We start from the raw sequence: 24,054 nt of genomic DNA, 5'->3' as shown, positions 1-24,054 counted from the left end.
CTTGGTAACGGTGGTCCCAGCTCTTCTCAGGTCATTGGCCAGCTCCTCCGTGTAGTTCTGGGCTGATTTCTCACCTTAGGATCATTGAGACCCACGAGGTGAGATCTGGCATGGAGCCCCAGTCCGAGGGAGATTGACAGTCATGTTTAGCTTCTTCCATTTTCTAATGATTGCTCCAACAGTGGAGCTTTCTTCACCGAGCTGCTTGGCCATTTCCCCGGAGCCCTCTCCAGCCGTGTGGAGGTGTATGATTTAGTCTCTAGTGTAACCAGCAGCCATATCACCCTGTAGCCCAAGACTGGTTTCCCACTGTAGCTAAGCAGGGCTGAGCCTGCCCAGTACCTGGATGGGAGACCAACTGGAAAACCAGGAGCTGCTGGTAGAGGTGTTAGTGAGGCCAGCAGGGGGCGCTCACCCTGTGGTTTGTGTGGGTCCTAACACCCCAGTATAGTGATGGGGATGCTATACTGTCAAAGAGCACCGTCTTACGGATGAGATGTTAAACCGAGGTCCCGACTCTCTGTGGTTGTTAAAAATCCCAGGATGTCCTTCGATAAAGAGTAGGGGTGTAGCCCCGGCATCCAAATCTGCCCATTGGCCGCTCTCCATCATGGCCTCCTAATCTTCCCCCTCTCCTGATAGGCTTCATCATTTGGTCTCCTCTCCATCATAAGCTGTTGGAGGGCTGTGGGTGCTGCACATTGGTGGTGGTTGAGGAGATTCCCCCTTCTATATATAAAGCGCTTTGGGTGTCTAGAAAAGCGCTATATAAATGTAATGAATTATTATTATTATTCTAGTGTCTTTGGACAGCTCTGTGGTCTTGGCCATGTTAGTAGTTGGACTCTTGCTGATTGTATGGGGTGGACAGGTGTCTTTATCAGCTAACGGCCTCAAACAGGAGCATCTAATGTAGGATAATAAATGGAGTGGAGGTGGACATTTTAAAGGCAGACTAACAGGTCTCTGAGGGTCAGAATTCTGGCTGATAGACAGGTGTTCACACACTTATGTGCAGCTGCATCAGACAAATAAATAGTTAAAAAATCATACATTGTGATTTATATATATATATATATATATATATATATATATATAGGCTGGATGCCAGCCGAACGTAGCCCCGCCCACAATTTTTTTAGGTCGGGCAGTTCGGTCTGGCCTTGCTCCATAGAGGAGTAATTATCCCCGAACAGAAACTGAGAAAAATAATCTTATTTCTGATTGGGACGGAAACAATAAACAAGATTATTTTTCTCACCCCATTGGCAGATCATTTTGCCTGTTTTAAGCAAAATCTCACTTCATTTAGACTTCATTTTCAACAAAACAAGAAAAAATCTAAGTCGTTTTACTTATTTAGTAAATGCATCTTGATTTAGGAATTGTTAGATATTTAGACTGGAAACAAGACAAAATGACTGAGAAAGAAGAGCATTTTTTGCAGTGTGTGATGCTTATGATGACCGCATTGAGAACTACTACTGACTCCACTTATAAAAGCGGCACATATTCGTCCTGATGGAGGCTAATCAGCACAATAATGTACTTGGGATTGTGATGCTAATAGTAATGGATTCAGAGAGGGGCCAATACGCGCGATTGGCTAATTTCGATGCGCCGCGGCCCCCGGAGACCCACGAGTCTTTTCAGTTTGGCTCTCTAATTGAAGTGTGTTATGTGTTATTTTCTGCCTCGCTGAGCCGCAGAAGAGGCTGCCAGTGGTGTCAGAGGTGTGTGTGTGTGTAAGAGAGTGAGTGAGTGAGTGAGTGAGTGAGTGTGTGTATGTATATACGTGTATAAGTGTGTGTGTGTGTGTGTGTGTGTGTATGTATATACGTGTATATGTGTGTGTGTGTGTGTGTGTGTGTGTGTGTGTGTGTGTGTGTGTGTGTGTGTGTGTGTGTGTGTGTGTGTGTGTGTGTGTGTGTGTGTTTGTGTGTGTGTGACGTCTGAAACATGAGGAAATGAACATGGAAAGATCTCATCTGAAATGCATCTGGCCTTTTCTTCTGTACAGGGTTGACTGTTATTGCTCCTGTCTGTGCACAACATACTGAACAACACTTGTGATATTTAATACATTCAGGCTTTGGAAAAGTCATCAAATGTGCGTTTGCTCTGAATGATCATTACGCGTGTCCCAGGATCATCGTTTCGAAGATAATTAATGATCCGTCGCTCTATAGCAAAGGAAGAAGAGGGAAGAACCAGCTCAGTCAAGTGTGTAATGAGAAATAGGACAGAGCCGAATAAAGGGAGAGAAAGAGAGAGAGAGAAAGAGAGAGAGAAGAGAGAGAGAGAGAGAGAGGGGGGGGGGCATGTTATTGTGACATATGAGGACTCAAATGTGTATAATGCCATGGGTATGACACAGGTATTACAGGAGAGGGTGAAATATGAGGACATTACCCATGGCCCCACTTTACAAAAGGCTTATAAATCACACAGGAGGAGTTTTTATGAGAAAGTAAAAATGCAGATTGTGTGTGTGTGTGTGTGTGTGTGTGTGTGTGTGTGTGTGTGTGTGTGAGTGTGAGTGTGAGTGTGTGTGTCTGAGTGTGAGTGTGAGTGTGAGAGTGAGAGAGAGAGAGAGAGAGAGAGAGAGAGAGAGAGAGATGCCAGACCAAACCCTTTTGTTTCAGGATCCAGCGTGACAAAAGCACAAAGACTGAAAGAATCATGACACAACAATAGTGTGTGAGATCGGCTTGTGGAGCGAGATAGCATTGAGTGACACAGACAGCGGTTCGACACATCTGACTGATCCTGGATCAGAGTCTCGAGGGAAAAGCTCCTGACCTACTATTGCCCTCTATGATATTTCTGAAGGGTAATAAACTGGAGGACACGCGCCATCGCATCCACAGTGAAATCACGTAAGATGTGCCACACACACACACACACACACACACACACACACACGTTTGTTTTTGTGACATATGGGGACTCTCCATAGGTGTAATGGTTTTTATACTGTACAAACCGTATTTTCTATCCCCTTACACTGCCCCTAAACCTACCCATCACACACACACACACACAGCCCCTAAACCTACCCATCACACACACACACACACGCACTCACACACTCCCGCATGCACAGTGAGAGGAGAACGCTAAAAGACATTGTGGAGGAAAATCAATCTGATGTGTTTTCACACTGGAGAAGAGACTTTCATCCCCCAAACAGATCCTGAGGATCACACAGAACATAATCACCCAGATCATGTGCCCCCGGAGCTCAACACCCAAATACGAAATGCATCGTAAATTATCCATTTTTCCTCTACGCAAAAAATCATTAGCACGCCCCATGAGATAAGTCTACCGTAAATATATCAAATGTATTATTAGTCGTAATATGCACGGCTAAAAGTTACATTTGGACAACTTTTACACGCTAAAAAATTCTGGGTAAAAAAACGACCCAATGTTGGGTCAAATATAGACTAACCCAGCAATTGGGTTGTTTTAACCCAGCGAATGGATTGTCTTAAGCAAATATTTAACCCAACTGCAGGATTAAAACAACCCAATCGCTGGGTTAGTTCATATTTGACCCAACATTGGGTTAAAACAACCCAACATTTTTTAGAATGTAGGAGATTTTATCAAAAACAATTTTTTTGTGCTAAATATTGTAGGAACCAAATATAAATATTTTATTATTATTATAATTAAGCCTTATCTGGATTTGTTTAATCACATCTATCCTTAGAGTTCTTCATAATGCCCAGAAAGCCGGGAAAAGCATGCATGGCATATACTATAGTATATTTTTTATAGCGATATTCCTCTTCCTCCTCCACTTCTCTGTCAGAATGAGCTGTATTGCTCCTGATTGTATTATTGTTGAGCTGTAAATCACTGGAGCTCTGCGCGCGCCTGATAACGCGGCTCCGGTTAACCCGTTGCGCTCCCACCGGGAGACTCGAGCCGTGCCTGCGGGGATAACGGAGCCTCCGGGGGAAAGACCATCACAGATCAGATACGGAGAATACAGCAGCGCGACACGATTTCTTTATCTGTGTTATGCACACACACACACACCGACCGTATATAGAGCACGGGCCAATGCACGCATTTAATCAGCGCAAACCTCCCGCAAACCGCGCTTACGGAATCAGAAAACGATTTATATTCTTAATAAAACCGCCCGACTCCCCCAAAAAAACTATTATTCATTTACAACGTAACTACATGCACGAAATGCATGCATTTGTTTAGATGATTTTATATATTCTACAATTGCAATATTTAATTTTGTGCTTTTAAAAAAATAAAATAATTCAATGCTACTTATAAAATAGCGAATGCATATATTTTTGGTTATTCGTTAACATTTGCGCTTTTAATATATTTATGCAGCACATTTACTTAAAATAGAAAAGTCTAGCTTTCTATAACGCGCGAACTACAGATAAAAATATTAATTTAGTCTATCCGGTGATTTAGAGAATATGACTACACGACATGTTAAAATTGTGCATAATTTTAAACAACGGAAGATTTTGATATTTCGCATTCTGGGTGAATAATTCGTTCCGAAAGTATAATGTGCTCACAGGCCTGACTGGTTTATTAATAAAGCATCCACGTGTTTAAGTGCATATTATAAATGCAAAATTCCATCAGAGGGAAGAAAAAAAACTGTGTTGCTTAACTTAAAAAATAAAATAATAATAAATAAACATCTCCAATGGTTTTTGTAAAAAGAGAGAAAAAAAGTGAAATGCACAATAATCTTTGAGAAATACCCATGCATTTGAAAAATAAAAATATAATGCATGAGAAATCCCCATGCATTTGAAAAATAAAAATATAATGCATGAGAAATCCCCATGCATTTGAAAAATAAAAATATAATGCATGAGAAATCCCCATGCATTTGAAAAATAAAAATATAATGCATGAGAAATACCCATGCATTTGAAAAATAAAAATATAATGCATGAGAAATACCCATGCATTTGAAAAATAAAAATATAATGCATGAGAAATACCCATGCATTTTGTAACTCATTCAACTTCAAGTCTAAATCAGCCAGATCTGCGCTGCATTTCTCATGCATTCCCTTTCCGAGTGAAGGCAGGTTTAAATCCAGCTCCCGCGTCTCCTCTTCGGAAAACTGACTTCTGACCTTCATCTGATGCGATACAAAACCACAGAGTTCGAGCTGCGACGGGAAAACGCAACCGGACTATATGAAGAATACTTTTGGTGTGCTTTTAAGACCTGGTCCGGTGTGTGGAGACGGGTTATATATTGGTAAAGTTATGCAACACTACGAGCCCCCGGATGCCATTGGGTGTTGTGGCCAAGAATATTGGGCATAATGAGAGTGGCGAGGAGGATGGGGTACTGCAAGCGCCTCCCCTAGAAATGCAGCAAATCTTCACCCGGGGTTTTTTTCTCTCTCTGCTGATGCGCGCATTGGGAGCCGGAGACGCGCGTTGCATTGGCAGGCTGACGGTGACACGTGCCTCTTTCTCAACACCCCCGAGCTCCCGTGTTCCGCATTGGCATCAGCGACGGTCACCCAAACGCACAAAAAGCGCTGTGGCACGGATTGAGAACGGAAAAAAAACAGCGCGTAAAACTCGCTTTTACGCACTGGAAATTGCGCACGGTCACCGGGGAAGCGCGCGTAAAAGCGGGTGAGCAGGATGCACGAGCCAGGCATCGATTATCTCTGAGAGTGACATGAGCTACGGAAACCGTACGAGGCGTAATTTCAATCAGAAGCGGAGATAACGATTACGCGAGAGCCCGTGCGCAGACGAAGAACTACTAAAAATCGATATATCTTGAGATAAATACATACATACACATTTGCAGAGGTGTCGTGTAAAGAGAGGAGTCATGGCTACGTTGATTAAAAGCAAGATCTCCAATAAGCTCTCCAACGCGGCCACCACGGTCACCAATAAATCGCAGGCGAAGGTGAGTGGGATGTTCGCCAAATTGGGATTTCAGGCCGCCACTGATGAAGAAGGATTGGGCTTCGCTGCCTGCGATGATCTGGACTATGACCACAGGCAGGGGCTTCAAATGGACATCCTTAAAAATGATGAAATTGGCGGCGGGGAAATTGGTGGCGAGGATGGGGATAGCCATTACCAGAGGGATGGAACGGGTCCCCCGCCCTCGGCGTCCAAAGACGGCGAACTTTGCTCCGAATTAGGCAGCGCGGACAAGCCGAGGATCACCGCTTGGGAGGCGGGATGGAACGTGACCAACGCGATACAGGTAAGGGCGCACCGATGCATAGCACACCGTGTGCATACATCCAAAAGTTTCCCTAAAAATCAATTTGGAAATGTGACGGGAAAGCTGCAAAATATAAATGTAAAAGGACAAAAAAACAAAGAGGTGATTCTTCTTGAGGTGATTTTAACATAGCCTTTATTATACAACTTAAATTTCTATTTTGGCCTTTTGTGCTCACATTGTGAGATATTTTTCGACGTGCGTAAAGTGGAGAGCATTGCATTTACCGCACTCGACGGGGCTTTCTTTGTAGAGGCAAAAAATGTGCGCTTAAACAATAAAAAAAACACCCCAGCGCATTTAATCATGCGCAGTCAAACCTCTTAATATCAAAAACTGACGTGCGTCACGTGACTCCCTGCCTAGTTGATTCATCCTGATGACGACACAATGTGGAAGCTGTTTGCTAAATATAAACGTAAAATAAAGTACATTTTTTTCTTGAGCTGATGTCATTGATATAGCTTGACTATAAGACTTGCATTTCCATACTGCTCACAGAAATCTTTCGACGTGCGTAAAAGTGAAGAGCATTGATTTATTCCGCACTGGTTAAAAAGACACAAAAAATTGCGTTTAAACAATATTAAAAAAGCGCATTTATTCATGCGCAGTGATATCAAAGCTGGCGTGCGTCACGTGACTCCCTGCCTAGTTGATTCATCCTGATGACGACACAATGAGGTGAGCGTGACTTTGCTCTCAGCAAATGGAATGTGGGGAATGAATGCCTAATTTAATCCCAACACCTGCAGTGTGTGCAAGCGGGTGATGCCGCATTCCCTCGCCGAAAACATTGAAATGTCCTGAATGATTTTGCCATGTAAAACTCTTGCTGTGCTTTTTTTTCTCTCTCCCCCCTCCCCAGGGCATGTTTGTTCTTGGCTTACCCTACGCCATTCTCCACGGTGGATATCTCGGACTGTTCCTAATTATATTCGCCGCGGTCGTGTGCTGCTACACGGGGAAAATCCTCATCTCTTGCCTCTACGAAGAAAACGAAGATGGGCAATTGGTACGAGTGAGAGACTCGTATGTGGATATTGCCAATGCATGCTGTGCTCCGCGCTTTCCCTCGCTGGGAGGCCATATTGTCAACGTAGCCCAAATCATTGAGCTGGTGATGACCTGCATTTTGTACGTGGTTGTGAGCGGAAACCTGATGTATAATAGCTTCCCAAACCTCCCAGTTTCCCAAAGATCCTGGGCTATCATCGCCACCGCCGCTCTTCTGCCTTGCGCCTTCCTAAAGAACCTCAAAGCCGTGTCTAAATTCAGCTTGCTCTGCACCATCGCGCACTTTATCATCAACATCCTGGTCATCGCGTACTGTCTATCCAGGGCACGAGATTGGGCCTGGGACAAGGTCAAGTTCTACATCGACGTCAAGAAGTTCCCAATCTCCATCGGCATCATCGTATTTAGCTACACTTCGCAAATCTTCCTGCCTTCTCTGGAAGGCAACATGCAGAAGCCAAGCGAGTTCCATTGCATGATGAACTGGACTCATATCGCCGCCTGCATCCTCAAAGGTTTATTCGCCCTGGTGGCTTACCTTACTTGGGCGGACGACACCAAAGAGGTCATTACGGATAACTTACCATCGGGAATCCGAGCCGTCGTAAACCTATTCCTGGTGTCCAAGGCGCTGCTATCATATCCACTCCCGTTTTTCGCCGCCGTCGAAGTCCTGGAGAAGTCTTTCTTCCAAGATGGAGGTCGTGCGTTTTTCCCGGACTGCTACGGGGGCGACGGGCGTCTCAAGTCATGGGGTCTTTCGCTCCGCTGCGCCCTGGTCGTCTTCACGATGCTAATGGCTATTTACGTGCCCCATTTTGCGCTCCTCATGGGCCTTACGGGCAGTCTGACGGGCGCTGGTCTGTGCTTTCTCCTTCCCAGCCTTTTCCACCTCAAGCTATTGTGGAGAAAGCTCTTGTGGCATCAGGTGTTCTTCGACGTTGCTATATTCGTGATCGGGGGAATATGCAGTATTTCTGGGTTCATCCATTCCATCGAGGGGCTCATTGAGGCGTACAAATACAACCTGTCGGATTAGAAACATGGTAGTTTGGTGATAAATGTTACAACACATCCCACATATTGATAACCAAACCCCATCCCTACCCATTCCCAAAAGAAATAAAAACATTTAACCCAGGTTCATTCATTCAAGTGTCTGCAAATCTGACATATGATAATCCCACCCTGTCAAATCGACTAATCGTGATAAATATAACAAGTTTCTTTATATAGTATATGTGTGTATATATAGCCTATTATTATATTTATATATAAATATATGTGTACACACACACACAGGGTATATTATATAAACAAACTTGTTAGTCGCGATTAATCGCGATTAATCGATTTGACGTTGTTTAAAAAAATATGTTCATCTGACCTTCACATAGAATAAATACATTTGCAATTCAATGCCTTGGACAACAACGCGTTACAAATAGAGCCAGAGCAAAACATTTATTTTTGTTGTTGAGTGAGTTAATGGTTTACATGAGAATTTATTTTAGCTTGGATTTGGCCCAAATCGAGGGGGAAACATATTAAAAACGCGTGAGAGATGGAAGTCCCTGTCTTTACGATCTGCAATACATGGTTAAGAAAAACGACAAAAACATATTAATTACAGGGGACCAGCGTCATGGCAATAACACACACTCCAGTATGTAGTCTTAATGTGTAAAACAAATTAATGGATTTTCCGGCATTCGATCCAAGTCTTATTTAGCCGATTACAGTTTGCATTTACTGAACCAAAATGGAGAGGGCGAGAAAGATGAAAACCACGGTGAATAGATGTACTTTAACTATGCATTTGAACGTGTGATGTCCGTGCAGTATTAGAGATATTCTGGTCAATCATGAGAATTTCGTTCTAATTGATCTCTTGTCAGTTCAACCAGAACACACAGAAAGAGACTCGTATTTTCTACAAGACATCGAAATAACGAAAACATAGGAGCCGTTGAAGACGAAGACAAAGAAGAGGAAATTATGACCATGGAAAAATCACTTTAATTCTGAGCATTTGGGTTATTTATCAGATATCAAACGTCGTAATTTAAAACAATGAATAATTGTTCCCCTCAGTGAGATTAATTTATAGCGTCGTTGGATCGAAATCAAGTCCAAATAAAGGGACTTGAATAAGACTTTTTTTTTTTCATTTTGTGCAATCCAATGGGTGCTGTGGAAATGTTATAAAACCGTGTGTGTTGTGTTTTTGTGGTTTAAAAGATGGAATGTATATCACAAAATCGTTATCATATATTGTGAAAATGAATATATTGAAGAATAAAAGAAACGCGTGAAATTATATTGTACAATTGTTTTTTGATTGTGTGTGAAATGGAGGAAAAAAACTTCAAAACAGAATAAATCTACAAAAAATAAAATAAATTGAGTCCACCTCTCAGAGATTTATTCCAAACGCGCATTTACACGACCTACATATTTTATTAAACGCATTTTGTAGTTGTTGATGGGCAAATGCATTTTCAAGAAGTCTTTTTTTTTTTTTTTTTTTTTTTTTACTGAATTTGCCTAAATAAAATGAAAATCATATTTGTTGCATTATGATATAAAGTGCATGTCTCAATGATTGCCCTTTCGGAATTACATCATTCAGAATTAGCTACAACATGAAAACACTCCAGATAAAAAAGAAGAAAAAGAACTGGCCCATATAGCCTATAGTGTCCTAGGGATTTATTAGAATTATTTTTATCTTCAAATAGGCAGTGTATGCTTTTTAAATATATATATATATATATATATATATATATATATATATATATATATATATATATATATATATATATATATATATAATGCAAATGATAAATGCAACTTGTTATTCGCATTTCAGACGGCGCAACAGCCAATGAAATAATGAAGGAACTCATACAGAAAATGCACGACAGATTTTTGCTCGCGGCTTCGATTGCTCAGGTAAACCTGTGGGCACACACACATCTGGACGGACTGTTTCTCAGTTACTGGAGCTAAAATAATACAAATACAGAGGCGTGTGCATTCACATGCGGTTTGCGTGCGAGCGCGCCTGGGAAAAAAGACAGACGGAGGGAGGAAAGAAGGGAACAAAAACTCGTCGACCGTGAAAGTCAGTCTAATAATATATATATATATATATATATATATATATATATATATATATTATATATATATATATATATAAAAATCCGGACTCCAACTGGGGAAAAAAGATTTTACACAAAATACTGGGGTTTAGATTTTATATCGTCACAGAATAAATCTTTACTACATCGTCATATTTTACGGTCGTCACAGGAGAATTTCTAAACCATATTTTTTCTATATAAACGCCTGTAGAGAATTTTCGGTCAAACATCGGTCGTGTTGCATTGTGGGAATTAGAGTCCAACCAGAGAAGCCATTTTCTCATTACTAGAACCTAGAACACGCGATGTCTGAGACTGTGTCTGACGCGCCATCTGGTGGCAATATGAAGAAGCGACGATACTGATGAAAACAAGTCATCAAAACACACATCAAAACTTTACAAACTTTACGTAGCACATCACAAGAACAGCCGTTACCAATTCTTCCACCTCATGGCCGGGCAAATACAAAGCGTTTGAAACGTCGTTGACCAGAAATAAAGTTAACCCCCTAAAATGGACAAGATCGTTAAACAGTAGGTAACGTTAACATTTGCCACACAAGACTGTTTTGAGTTGACAGAACAAATTGAAAAGAAATAATTCCGTCTACTCACCGTTATTTCCGTTCCGAACCTGTAGGACTGTATGACTTTCTTCATAAAAGAACACATCGGCAGATTGTCCTGAACGCCGTTTTCCAGTATCACAATGTGCTTTAAAACTTATAACCACACTATCAATAATAACACATCCAAGTGTAGTTATTCCGTTAAATAAAGTGCGCTCAAATCTCGCGCCTGCTTTTTTAAATGTACAAACTTCAACCGTCACTTCGACCGAGGCGCGAAGTTTAAATGTGCAGAGGCGCCAATGAGATCGATTTTGCCGTTATAGAAGTGATTATTTTGTTCCATCTTCAGCTAATCATGCCATTTTCATTAATTACGTTCTCACCTAACTCATTAAATCGGTTCATATTTACCCTAGATATAGACCTGGGGCCTTTTGCACACAACTAGGATAAGGGATTAAACTGGGATATCTGGGTGAGCTTGTCATCTGTATGCAAAATTTAGTACACTGCTGTCAGCCAAGACTCAGTCCCTTATCCTAGCTTTGCGCAATAGGCCCCTGGCCTTCAATAGAAGTGATTTAACCAATATCAGAGATATTTCAGAGCAATAAACTGCATTATCAGAAGATATATACAACAGACCTTTTCAAAAAACATAATTCAACAAATGTTTTAGCTTAAAAATGAATTTATTCCCAAACACAGAGCAAGAATACATTAAAAGTCCTATATTGAGATCCTTACAATGTTATTATAATTAAAAGGACATTTATTGTTTCAAGTAACAGGTAAAATTTTACAATGTGTCTTAATTACATATTTACAACATGTAAATTGTAGCACGTGAACAGCACAACACAAAAAAAGCAACATACAAGTCATAAAGTTCTCCAAAGAGTGAGTGGCAACAAAGATCAACAGGACTAGCACAGTCTGTTCGGCTCCAAAAACCCACATCCGAAGAGTGAGTTTCCCAAACGGCGATGCTCGTCCTCATTCGCTGGCGGCGGTGTGATTGGTTGGCTTTTTGGTGGAGTTTTCCACAACCCACGGATGGACCATTACTCCCTGGATGGGAAGTCGGTGCATTGGGTTGTGTTTCAGAAGTCTGTTGATCAAATCTCTGCTGCCCTCGCTAACATGAGCCGGATAGCTGAACTCAACCTGAAGAGAAACAGATGCATGATGAACAGATCAGCAAAACACGAAAGCCTAGCGATTATTTACATTAAACAGAGGATAAGAAAAAGCGCACCATCATAGTCTAAGAGAAGCTACTTTCAAAACGCAGAGCATTATCAAAATAACAGTGAAACTTTCAAAGTTCAAGCTTATCAGATAACGTTTTTTTTTAAAAAGTAATGTTTTAGCATGTTGGTAACATGATTGAACACGTCACTGACATGATTAACACGTTGCTAACATGAAGTAGCGTATTATAATGTTATAATGCCATGTTGCGATCAAGAATTTACATGTTCCTAACAGGCTAACATAGTCATTTATGTTGCTAGCAGATGGTGTTAATGACATGTTAATTAATTTCTAACACGTTTTACCAAGTTGTTAACATGAATAGCTAATAGCATGCTTTAACACCTTGCTAACTTGAGTTTGGATGGGCCTAGCGGATTTAGTGTGCTAACATATAACATGTTAGTATAAATTGTTAACATTTTAGCTTGTTGCTAACTTGATTTAACACTTAGCTTTGCTGAATTAGCATGTTGTTAACACATTGCGAACATGGGTTTAGCCGTGATTAGTTTTTTTCTAACACATTGCTAACATTAATTAACATTTTAACACATTGCTTACATAACAAGTCTGTTAACATGAATTAAACATGCTACCAAAGTGTTAATTCATGTTAGCAACTTGGTAAAGCTGCTTTGAAACAATCGCCATTGTAAAAGCGCTAAATAAATAAATTTGATTAATTGATTAAAGCATGTTACCCAAGTGTTTAAACATGATAGCAAAGTGTTCATTCATGTTAACAGACAAGTCATGCTATTAACTTGATAAACACGCTTTAGCATGTTTGCTAACATGAATTAACACTTTGGTAACAAATTATGTTTGCTAATGTGTTTTAGCATGCTAACTTGAATTCATCTGTTGCAAACATGATTTAGCATGTTTGCTAACACGTTTTTCTAAATTGTTAACATGAATTAACATGTTAGCAAACATTCATTTTAGTTTGTAGCATGTCCTAAGCTTTTTTTCTAATGATGGATGCGCAGTGGAAGCTTAAATACTCTAAGAGTTATACTCCATTTAATAGCATATTTAAAAGTCAACATTAACCCAGTTTAAAAAGTACTGTTACCAAGATATTAAGGCATTAGTCATTTAAGAGCAATGAATCTCATGCAATAGTCCTAAATGAATGTAGTCCAGCATAGTTCTGTCCCGAACCGGTACACATTTAACAGATCCTTTTCGCTGTAGTTCTGGTCATTTGTGCAGAAACGGAGCGTTCCACTTACTCTAGAAATCTTGCGGTACGTCTCTTCATGGCTCTTGGTTTCAAAAGGTGGACGGCCAACCAGAAACTCGTAGCAGAGCACTCCGAGACTCCACAGGTCGACCTTCTCATCGTGCGTCTTGCCTTCGATCATCTCTGGAGGAAGATAGTCCAGCGTCCCGCACAGCGTCGACCTCCTGTAGCAGACGCATGATAAACACGCTAGTTACTCCAAACCGGCACACAGAGACACCTGACATGTCTTCCTTTAATAAAACGCTCACTAAACCACGGCTTAAAAATAAATAAAGAAAAGATCTAGCTGTCAATCGATGAAAATATTTAATTTGATTGTCACGAGTTAGCTCGCCATTAAATCACATGGATGTTACGAGTTAGCTCGCGATTAATCGCGAGACTAGTGAGTTGGCTTATGTCATGCGTTAGCTTGCGATTAATCACATGATTGTCACGAGTTAGCTCGCGATTAGAGACTAATGAGTTGGCTTATGTCATGCGTTAACTCGCGATTAATCACGTGATTGTCACGAGTTAGCTCGCGATTAGAGACTAATGAGTTGGCTTATGTCATGCGTTAACTCGCGATTAATCACGTGATTGCGTGTTAGCTTGCGATTAATCACGTGATTGTCACGAGCTAGCTTGCGATTAATCACGTGATTGTCACGAGCTAGCTTGCGATTAATCACGTGATTGTCACGAGCTAGCTTGCGATTAATCACGTGATTGTCACGAGCTAGCTTGCGATTAATCACGTGATTGTCACGAGCTAGCTTGCGATTAATCACGTGATTGTCACGAGCTAGCTTGCGATTAATCACGTGATTGTCACGAGCTAGCTCGCAATTAGAGACTCATGAGTTGGCTTGTCATGCGTTAGCTTGCGATTAATCACGTGATTGTCACGAGTTAGCTTGCGATTAATCACGTGATTGTCACGAGTTAGCTCGCAATTAGAGACTCATGAGTTGGCTTGTCATGTGTTAACTCACGATTAATCACGTGATAGCTCGCGATTAGAGACTAATGAGTTGGCTTGTCATGTGTTAACTCGCGATTAATCACGTGATAGCTCGCGATTAGAGACTAATGAGTTGGCTTGTCATGTGTTAACTCGCGATTAATCTCATGATTGTCATGAGTTAGCTCACGATTAATCACATGACTAATGAGTTAGTTTATGTAATGCGTTCGGTCGTGATTGTCACAAGTTAGCTCGTGATTAATCGCGCGAATGCCATGCTTTAGCTCGCGATTAATCACATGACTAATGAGTTAGTTTATGTAATGCGTTCGGTCGTGATTGTCACAAGTTAGCTCGTGATTAATCGCGCGAATGCCATGCTTTAGCTCGCGATTAATCTTGCAATTGTCGTGAGCTAGTTTTGCAATTAATCACGTGATGGCCATGAGTTAGTTCGCGATTAATCTCATGATTGTCATGCGTTAGCTCACGCTTAAACTAACTCATTACAGTCACACGATTATGTCATGCATTACGTCGCGATAAATCACTTGATTGTCATGCGTTAGTTCGCAATTAATTGAGTGATCGCCACAAGTTAGCTTGCGATTAATCACGTGGTTGTCATGCGTTAGCTGTGAGTGTGTGTGTGAATGGACCCTTTAGTCTGGATCTCAGCGGACTGACCTGGAGGAGGGCGTGTGGACGGACCAGCCGAAGTCGGCGATCTTCAGCTCTCCATTGGCTCCCAGCAGCAGGTTCTCCGGCTTAATGTCCCTGTGGATCACGTTCTTTAAGTGGCAGTAGCTCAGTGCATCCGCAAGCTCCATTATATACTGCAAACACACACACACACACACACACGAGACGTTAGTGACGGAGTCTTTACACACGAGCAGAAAGAATAGTGTTTATGTACTTGTTTATATTACATTGAACAAATGTCCCCACAATATAATATAAACCTGAGATTTAAAAAATAATCCCCAAAATGTAAATGGATTCATAAACATACCAAATTAAGTTTTTTTGAAAATGAAAAAATGCAGAATGTTTCCTGTGATGGGTAGGTTTAGGGGCTGTGTGTGTGTGTGTGTGTGTGTGTGTGTGTGTGATGGGTAGGTTTAGGGGCTGTGTGTGTGTGTGTGTGTGTGTGTGTGTGATGGGTAGGTTTAGGGGCTGTGTGTGTGTGTGTGTGTGTGTGTGTGATGGGTAGGTTTAGGGGCAGTGTGTGTGTGTGTGATGGGTAGGTTTAGGGGCTGTGTGTGTGTGTGTGTGTGTGTGTGTGTGTGTGTGTGTGTGTGTGTGTGTGTGTGTGTGTGTGTGTGTGTGTGTGTGTGTGTGTGTGTGTGATGGGTAAGTTTAGGGGCAGTGTAAGGGGATAGAAAATACGGTTTGTACAGTATAAAAACCATTACGCCTATGGAAAGTCCCCACATTTCACAAAAACAAAAGTGTGTGTGTACCGTGGCACTGCGCTGGTCGTCGAAGGTCCCGCAGCGCTGCAGTTCTCCGTAAAGTTCTCCTTTAGGAGCAAACTCCAGGATCAGATACACACGTGCCGTATCGTGGAAGTAACCGTAGAGACGCAGGATATTAGGATGTCTGAAAGAGGAAACAAGAGTCAGATCTACGCTGCTAATGCATGAGAATCAATCAAGCTCACAAGGGCTCCTAGATTAGAGTTTGATGGACAGTTAGTCTTTGGTGAAGTCAAGATAACAACCAAGTTACCGTATATTTTATAACTACACATCACTGACTTTAAAAGGTTCCAGAGGAAAAACCTGCAGGTTATATGGAGGAACATTTAAGACCAATGAAAGATTAGGGAATAACCTGAAGGGAAAACACTGCGAGATGTTCTTTAGACACTTTAAAGCTTGAGATGAGAAATCTTGTGAAAGTGACTTTATGATTAAAACAAAATATCTGCCAATGTGTTTATAAAAATCAACTTAATTCAAATGTGAGTGATTTTCACACCCAATGACAGATTTTTGCTCTTGTTTTAAGCATAAACTCACTTCATTTTGTTCAATTGCTCAGAAAACGACTATCTTCAGTTTGCTGTCATCAAATATGACTTGATTTGAGGATGTTTAGATAGTTGAGCTGCAAAATCAATCAAAGTTAAATTGTTTCCGCTATAAAATCTGCTTTATTATTTAATGCTTTAATGAGACTCTCGTTGGTCTTCTGAACTCAAATGAAGATATTTGAGATGAAATGGACAGATTTCTGTCCTCCATTGACAGGCCAAGCGACTTCCACTGACACTTCAGAAATCTCATAAAGAGAAACGGATCCGTGCGGATGGAGCGGATTATTCCAGATGTTCTGAAGAGACTCCATGGCTTTATATGAGGAAGGAAAGTCTGAGGGGTTTGAGCCACATTAGGGCGAGGAAATGATCCCAGGATTCTCATTAATGGTGAACTGGCCCTTTAAGAGTCAGCCCTACTTCATTCAGACAAAATCTGACTAATTCTGCATTATACAGTACATTATGAATGGATTCAGTCCAAAATCATACAGCCCTAATTTAATGCCATGACACTGAATAAGACTTTTTGCTCTAAGACATTAGGGCGTAAATTGTGGAAGGTCAAATTAAAACTAAGTCCCACAGAAACCCAGACCCGGCACACTTTAATAAAAATAAAGAAATATATAATTAGTTGCTTTAAATATATTTAAAGCTTTACACATTTATATATTTAGAGCTTTATCTGTTCCCATGAAACTAATATTTGACTTGTTTGGTTTATTTTTATATATATTTAAAAATAACATTTCAAAGAACGAACACCAAATATTAAAGTTTCACGGGAGCAGATAAAGACTTCCGTCCACTGTGTGGTGCTGTGGAGTTAATTTGCCCACAACGGTGCTTCAACACATTTTTGGTGACAAATGTTATTGACACATATTATGGGAAAATGCTTTGACTATTTAGTATTTACTACTACATTAGCTGATTTGTATACAAAAACTTGAATTACACTAACTGATGTTTAAAAAAAAAAAGTAATATTAAAGGGTTCGTTCCCCCAAAAATGAAACATCTGTCATTAACTCCTCTCCCTAATGTCGCTCCACACCCGTAAGACCTCCGCTCATCTTCACACACAGTTTAAGATATTTTATATTTAGTCCGAGAGCGTATGCAAGTGTATGCAAGTGGATCACTTGATGAAACGGCGAGAATAGTTATTGTGTGCAAAAAAAATCTAAATAACGACTTTATCCGGAGAGTTATTGTCGTGAACTCGACGCATGCGTGAGAATATGACGATCCGCCGTTCATGACCAGAAGAGGAGGAGCGAGACCGACACGGAAGACAAGAACTCGGTGGATAAAGTCGTTATTTAGATTTTTTGCACACAATAACTATTCTCGCCGCTTCATCAAGTGATTGTGCAGCCGCTGTAGTGAGATGGGCTGTGTGTCGATGTGTTTAGGGCCTTTATGGGTCTTGTGAGTGGGAATGGACTGAATGCCAATGGAGGCCTATCTGAAGCCTTTCTCAGCTTTACACTAAAATATCTTCATCTGTGTTCTGAAGATGAGCGAAGGTCTGACGGGTGTCCAACCACATGAGGGAGAGTCATTCATGACAGAATGTTCCTTTTCGGGTGAACTGACCCTTTAGAGTGCCAGCTTCCGCACCCACCTGAGATGAGACTGGATCTCCACCTCGCGCCGCAGCTGGTGCTCCACTCCGGCCTTCTCCAGCTGCTTCTTGAACAGAACCTTCAGTGCCAGGATAAACTTGGTCTGGCGTTCCCTGGCGAGATACACACTCCCAAACTTGCCTTTGCCCAGAGCTCGGCCGATGTCGAAATTCTCTATACTCCACGCTTTCCTAAAGACAGAACACAGACGGTCACGACCGCTCCTCATTGACTTGTGCGTCCCTATGGAAAGTCCTTTTCAGTTTAGTTGTGTTAACTTTGCCCATCATAATGCTAACTGCATACAATTTCCACAGATTTGTATTTTTATTGGAATTGTAATATTTACCACCATTTCCTTTAAAAAAAAAAAAAACTATTTTGCACTAGGTACACAAAATACTTACGCTCAGGCCCTTTTGGACAAACGTCCAAATTGAAACCCATTTTTAATCCTGTTACTATTTAACTATAAGATGCAATCTTTGTTAAGAGGCTTTTATTCTGTTGGCAAGGCCTCAATTTTCCTTTTTACAATTTTTTACTAGACGGTGCCATTTTTTCAGGTTTGGCGTATAAATCTTTTGTATATAATATAATTCCCTTATGAGGGAATATGCCTCATTTTTGGGAGAACTAACCCTTTCATAAAAGAGGAAATCAAAAGGAGTTTGTAAGTGACTTACTTGGATGTGGCATTGGAAGGAGTTTCTGGAAAAGAACAGAGAGAGAGTCATTATAATGTTCTGACGGATGTATAACGGCGTATCAGCGCTTTAATTCAAATCAATGAACTTTATTGTCCCCAATGAGGAAATTTGTCTTGGACATACATATATTTGCACATCGGCATCCTGTATCTTTTGCCAGAAGGCAGCAACTCATATTTTGAACTTGAAATAAGCGAAGAATCAGATCATAATCTTGGGTGACCTACTGATTTTGTGTTGTAGCAATAGAATACATATTCCCACAGGTAGTCAAGATTTTTGTATTAATCATCTGGCATGCGATGAGCGTCAGAACCTAAACTACAGGACATGAGTTCCGGATGGATTGGCCAGATACCGCATCCTACCATCACAGATACGCCGCTGCGTATGAATCACAGTGTCGTGAGGTTTTCACAGGCAGTGAACTCGTACCATAAGCCCCGTTTCCACCACAGGAACTTTACCCAGGAACTAGGAACTTTGGGTGGTACTTCGTGTGTTTAGACCGCAGGAACCAGGGTCGAAATAAAGTTCCGGGTAAATATTTCCCCCTCCAAACGGCCCTGCTCGCGAGGTAGTACTTTTTCAAAGTTCAGGAACTTTCGAGGGCGGGACTTGGGCGCTGAACATGCTGATTGGTTGAGCTCACGCAGCCTTTTTTTCAACTCAAAAGTCTTTTGCGAGGTTCGGTGGGTCTACGTTCAGTAAAAAATCACTCTGCTCTCTGTCTGATGGCACACGTTCGTCTCAGCCATCTCACGTGCAATGTCCGTAATAGCTGATAATAATATACATTGTCATTTTAAATCTAGCTTTACAAGCTTTCTGAATATGCTGCATGCTGCTGAATCTGCATATTAGTGCTCTGTTCTGTCGTTGTTAATTACCTCGTAAACCTATACATAACCAGCAAAAGCAGCACAGCTTGAATCTCTTCCATACTTGTTATTAATTTTTTTCACCATGTAACTTAAACGACCTGACCGATTACTTTTAAGTGTGCGTCCTTAGAGAGGAAGGCAAGAGAGGAAAGCTCATTTTTCTGAGGGGTTATCTTTTTATTTCGTACAACGCCGTCATCTCCAACAGCTGGAATGTGTTTACGGATGCCATAGCAACTCTCAACGGCCACCAGGACTTATATACGGTTTTATAAAAGCTATTCATTTGTTGTAAAGTGTAATAATAATCATCTCAGAAAAATTACATTCTAATGTCAGGCGCAGTTGAAGAAGTTGATTGTTTGCTTACATAGGCTTAGGGACAGTGTCATTATTCCAACATTATCTTCATAACTTCTTATGAAATAAAAAGTTTATCCCTCAGAAAAATGTATTTTCCTCTCTTGTCAACATGCTTGGAGCATGAGCGCGACGTGTGCTCTTCAGTGGGGCGCGCGCTGTGTACATCACATAAGGACGCACACTCAAAAGTAATCCGGTCAGGTCATTTACATGGTGAAATGTTTCGTTTGATCGATTCATGAAAAGGTTTATCCACCCATCTCAAAACGATTAAAATTTCATTCAGTTTGGGCATTTTTATTACGATTGAGGTGTTAATATGGAGCATTTTCCTTCAGATTGTACTTTTAAACCGATTACAGCTAACGTTAGTGCTCCATGTAAACGCACCGACAGTAAAAAATTGCGCTACATGGCACTTTAAAAACCGGATAGTTTATTTATAGTTCGATTGCGGATATTTCACGTCATCTTAAAATGCATATTCGAATATCAAATATAAAGTGACAGCCCTACTGTCCGTCACTTGGAGGAGCAGTCGCGTGCAGTCCTACATCACCGGGCTAATTTGCCTAATCTTCTCGGAACTTTATCGCGGTGGAAACGCAGACAGCTGCAGGTCTGGGGGGGAGAAAAGTTCCTGTAAAAAAGTTCCTGGTACAAATTGTTCCGGGTAATTTTGGTGGAAACGGGGCTATAATGTGTCAGTAACAATAGAGAAAACTACAAAGTTAAATTTGTGTAATTGTGACTTAAAGTCCCTTTGTAACAGGCAAGTTTGTTTTAATTATTTTCTCTCTTTACATTCTTTTAATCCTTTACAGCGCGTCGTGCATTACTGCCGCACGCTGCTGTAAGGGCAGCATATGTCCTCGTAACTGTTCTTAAAAACGCGCTTGTGTAAAACAATTCCGTGATCGCGGAAATCAGGGCCCCAATATTAGCAACACAGCTAGTAATGACAGTGTTCAGTTTTATTGCTGTCTTCATTAACATTACGGCTGACGAATTTTTACATTAATAGCCTACTATTAATATCCTGTTGTCAATAAATTACCTTTATCTGTAAGCTTTGACCACTGCCTGACATCATCTACCCAATGTTCCCTTTCACCAGACATTTTATTTACATGCAGGATCCGCTTTGATTGAAATGTCATTAGAGGAAGTGTCACACCGTCACGCACTTCGCAGGCACACAGTAATGGCGGAAAGCAAGATGGCGGCGCGCATAGTCTTATTCACTGAATCATTGATTTGTTCAAAAAGCTGATTCCTTCAGTAAGGAAAACACCGCGTGTTGTTTAGAGACGCGATTACAGGGCTGTGATTTTGTTTTGAACTATTCTCGTTGGCGAATTAGTGTGAAAATGGGCACTAGGTGTCTAAAATGTAAGTCACTTATTCAATTCTTGTTTAGTAAACTTGCATAAAATCAATATCACATTTGTTATGCTGATATCTGGATTCTTCCAGTGATATTTATTAAAACACACGCAGTGAACGTGCACACGCAGTAGTCTAATCTTCAAGACTACATCACGTAGTGTACGCGCGCACACACTCTGGGTGCGTGTGTGTGTGTGTGTGTGAGGGATATACTCGGTAATGTCAGATCTCGCACACCCCTAATTGCGATATCTTGATATATTGCACAGCCCCAGTAAGAACTAACCGGTCTAATGTGCATGTTATGGGTAGATGTTGGCTTACGGTGAGGTTTGTCCGTCCGGCCGGGTTCGGTGGCTTTACTCGGCTCGGACACCGGAACCGGTTTTGCTGGGGTTTTGACTTGATCCGGATCGAGGTTCTGGTTTCCAGGACAGGTTTTGATAGGAAGCGAGACTCCGATGGGCTTCTGGCTGGCGTTGCGCTGAACACGCTGCGGTCCGAGAACACGCGTGTGCGGCGTCGACACCGGCTTCTGGCTGCTCTGGGTCACGGGAACACGCTTGGGTCCGCTGGCAGAACCCTAGAGAACGTCACAATTAGGGACATTCAGCTGCATCACAAACACCAGAACGCTAGTTTTGAACATTTTCAGAAACAAATAACATTTAAATAGTTAGTTCAGCCAGAAATGTCAGACCGCCGCTCATCTTCACACACAGATGAAGATATTAGTGTTGAAATCCGATGGCTCAGAAAGGCCTTCATTGACACCAATGTCATTTCCTCTCTCAAGACCCATAAAGGCACTAAAGACGTCGTTACAAAGCCCATCTCACTACAGCGGCTCTACAATCATTGATGAAGAGGCCAGAATAGAGTTAGTGCGCAAAAACACTAAATAACGACTTATATAGTGATGGCCGATTTCAGAACAACGCTTCGAACCGTTATGAGTCAGTGAATAAATGTATTTCTGATGTGAGGTGAGATCAGTTTAGAGCCGAGATGAGTATGATATAATGCACATTTTTACCAGTAATAAATGTATTTCGAGACGGCGATGTAGAATAATGTGCTAAGAGCTCAAGTTCTGGAGCCAAACCATTCAGTGCTTCGTGAATAATGAGCACGGTTTGAGATGTGTGCGATGTTTAACCTCCTAAGGAAAGCACTGAGGGTTTTTCTTCATGGCAGGACTCAGTGGAGTAAAGAATAAAACGACATATTTCTCCATCAACTGAGTTATTAAAGATATAATGCAATAATAATCTGATACACATCTAACTTTATGCATTGTGTTTCCCATTTAACGCCATGCATGTGTTCATGAGAAGTGGGATAATGGACACATTTCATAATAACAGGAATATTTTATAGAAGCACTGAGATGTCATTTCTTTCCCTGTTCACTTCAATGCCTGATCATCATGATTTCAGCCTAAAGTGGACGGATTATGAAGAGAAACACCAGTACATTTCCAGAGACAATTTGAGTTAGTCCGATTTAAATAATTACAAAATATAAAGAGTGCCAAATTTGATCATTTTACAGGACATGTGTGACCATGGAGCACCAAACCACGAAGATAATCAAATATAATGTCCTATATGAGAAACCCAGAAGGCTAAAACTAAAACAATAAAACATTCCTGAAAATGAGAGTAAGGGATAAACACTGATTGCTAACTTACATAATTAACTACTTCTTTAGTTTAAAAAAAAAAAAAGTGCATTAAACAAGAATACAGATGACACGTGTAACGTTACTCACAGCTGGAAAGAACACGTACATTGTTCATATGCTATTTTAATAATCTTATAGCTTAAAAAAAATTATACATTACATAAATAAATAAATAAATAAATACCTTCTCGTTCTCAGGTCGATGGATCTTCAGATCTTTGCTTGATTTGGTTCTTGAAGCCGTTTCCATATTCTGAGTTTGAACAATGACATTAATTAAATACCATAATCATACCCAGAAGCTGCAATATAACGATAATAGAGCCGTTTAATCGTTATGAATTATAATAAACGCGTTTTTGCGTCCGTGACGTTAACGTTACCTCACGACAGTCCTCCTCAAACCCCACAGAAACTCGATGCTTTCCTCCTCGCTGGATTAATATCACGCTACCATCGACTAAACCAGCCGCGTTGATGTTTAATCATGAATAAATGTGTGTGTGCCTCGAGTAAATGTGTGTGTTCCTCAATGGCTGCGACTCTGGCCTGTTTGATTTCAAATCCTCCACTTTTAAATACCTTTAAATATTGTGCGCTTCTGATTGGTCGGATGGCGCGGCAAACTGGAATCCTATTGGCAGTTGGCTGTCATGTGACGCTGGAGCCGCGCAAGTGCAGCCGGGAGAAGGCGGATGAGCGTCACACACACACTGGCCCTGTCCCAAATGGCACCCTGGCCTAAACCTTCATGGTCTTCGGTTCTGTCCCAATGGCACCCTAACCCTCACGGTCTTCATCTGAATCCGCACTTTCACGACGTAATGCCGCTTTGACTGCCGGGAAGAAGTCCGCTGCGTAGCTCGCCCC

General features: G+C 41.1%; 2 protein-coding genes across 2 annotated transcripts; one reads left to right on the top strand and one right to left on the bottom strand.

Annotated features, from left to right (window-relative positions):
* The first annotated feature begins 5,416 nt into the window (after positions 1-5,416).
* slc32a1 (solute carrier family 32 member 1) lies at positions 5,417-9,703 on the top strand. The gene is made up of 2 exons (XM_067458685.1): positions 5,417-6,253; positions 7,143-9,703. The coding sequence occupies exons 1-2, from the start codon at positions 5,867-5,869 to the stop codon at positions 8,328-8,330; spliced, it is 1,575 nt and encodes a 524-aa protein (XP_067314786.1). The 5' UTR covers positions 5,417-5,866; the 3' UTR covers positions 8,331-9,703.
* Positions 9,704-11,684: 1,981 nt separating this feature from the next.
* On the bottom strand, positions 11,685-24,054 carry aurka (aurora kinase A). Its single transcript, XM_067458211.1, has 9 exons — positions 23,568-24,054; positions 23,369-23,437; positions 21,821-22,079; positions 18,837-18,861; positions 18,150-18,341; positions 15,939-16,077; positions 15,160-15,308; positions 13,510-13,684; positions 11,685-12,178 (listed from the first exon to the last, which is right to left on the bottom strand). Exons 2-9 carry the CDS (start codon positions 23,432-23,434, stop codon positions 12,008-12,010), a joined length of 1,176 nt encoding a protein of 391 aa, XP_067314312.1. The 5' UTR covers positions 23,435-23,437; positions 23,568-24,054; the 3' UTR covers positions 11,685-12,007.

This window comes from Pseudorasbora parva, chromosome 12 (assembly GCF_024679245.1).
Source record: "Pseudorasbora parva isolate DD20220531a chromosome 12, ASM2467924v1, whole genome shotgun sequence".
Taxonomy (NCBI): Eukaryota; Metazoa; Chordata; class Actinopteri; order Cypriniformes; family Gobionidae; genus Pseudorasbora; species Pseudorasbora parva.
Note: the sequence above shows the minus strand (reverse complement) of the source record. Positions and strands in the feature narration are given on the sequence as shown.

What these genes read in the sequence shown, in the direction of transcription:
- aurka (XM_067458211.1), bottom strand. Translation starts at nt 23,434, where the DNA reads ATGGAAACGGCTTCAAGAACCAAATCAAGCAAAGATCTGAAGATCCAT. An exon ending in ATCGACCTGAGAACGAGAAG is followed by an intron (nt 22,080 to 23,368) that starts GTATTTATTTAT and finishes GACGTTCTCTAG; the next exon opens with GGTTCTGCCAGCGGACCCAA. An exon ending in CCGGACGGACAAACCTCACC is followed by an intron (nt 18,862 to 21,820) that starts GTAAGCCAACAT and finishes GTTCTTTTCCAG; the next exon opens with AAACTCCTTCCAATGCCACA.
- slc32a1 (XM_067458685.1), top strand. Translation starts at nt 5,867, where the DNA reads ATGGCTACGTTGATTAAAAGCAAGATCTCCAATAAGCTCTCCAACGCG. An exon ending in ACGTGACCAACGCGATACAG is followed by an intron (nt 6,254 to 7,142) that starts GTAAGGGCGCAC and finishes CCCCCTCCCCAG; the next exon opens with GGCATGTTTGTTCTTGGCTT.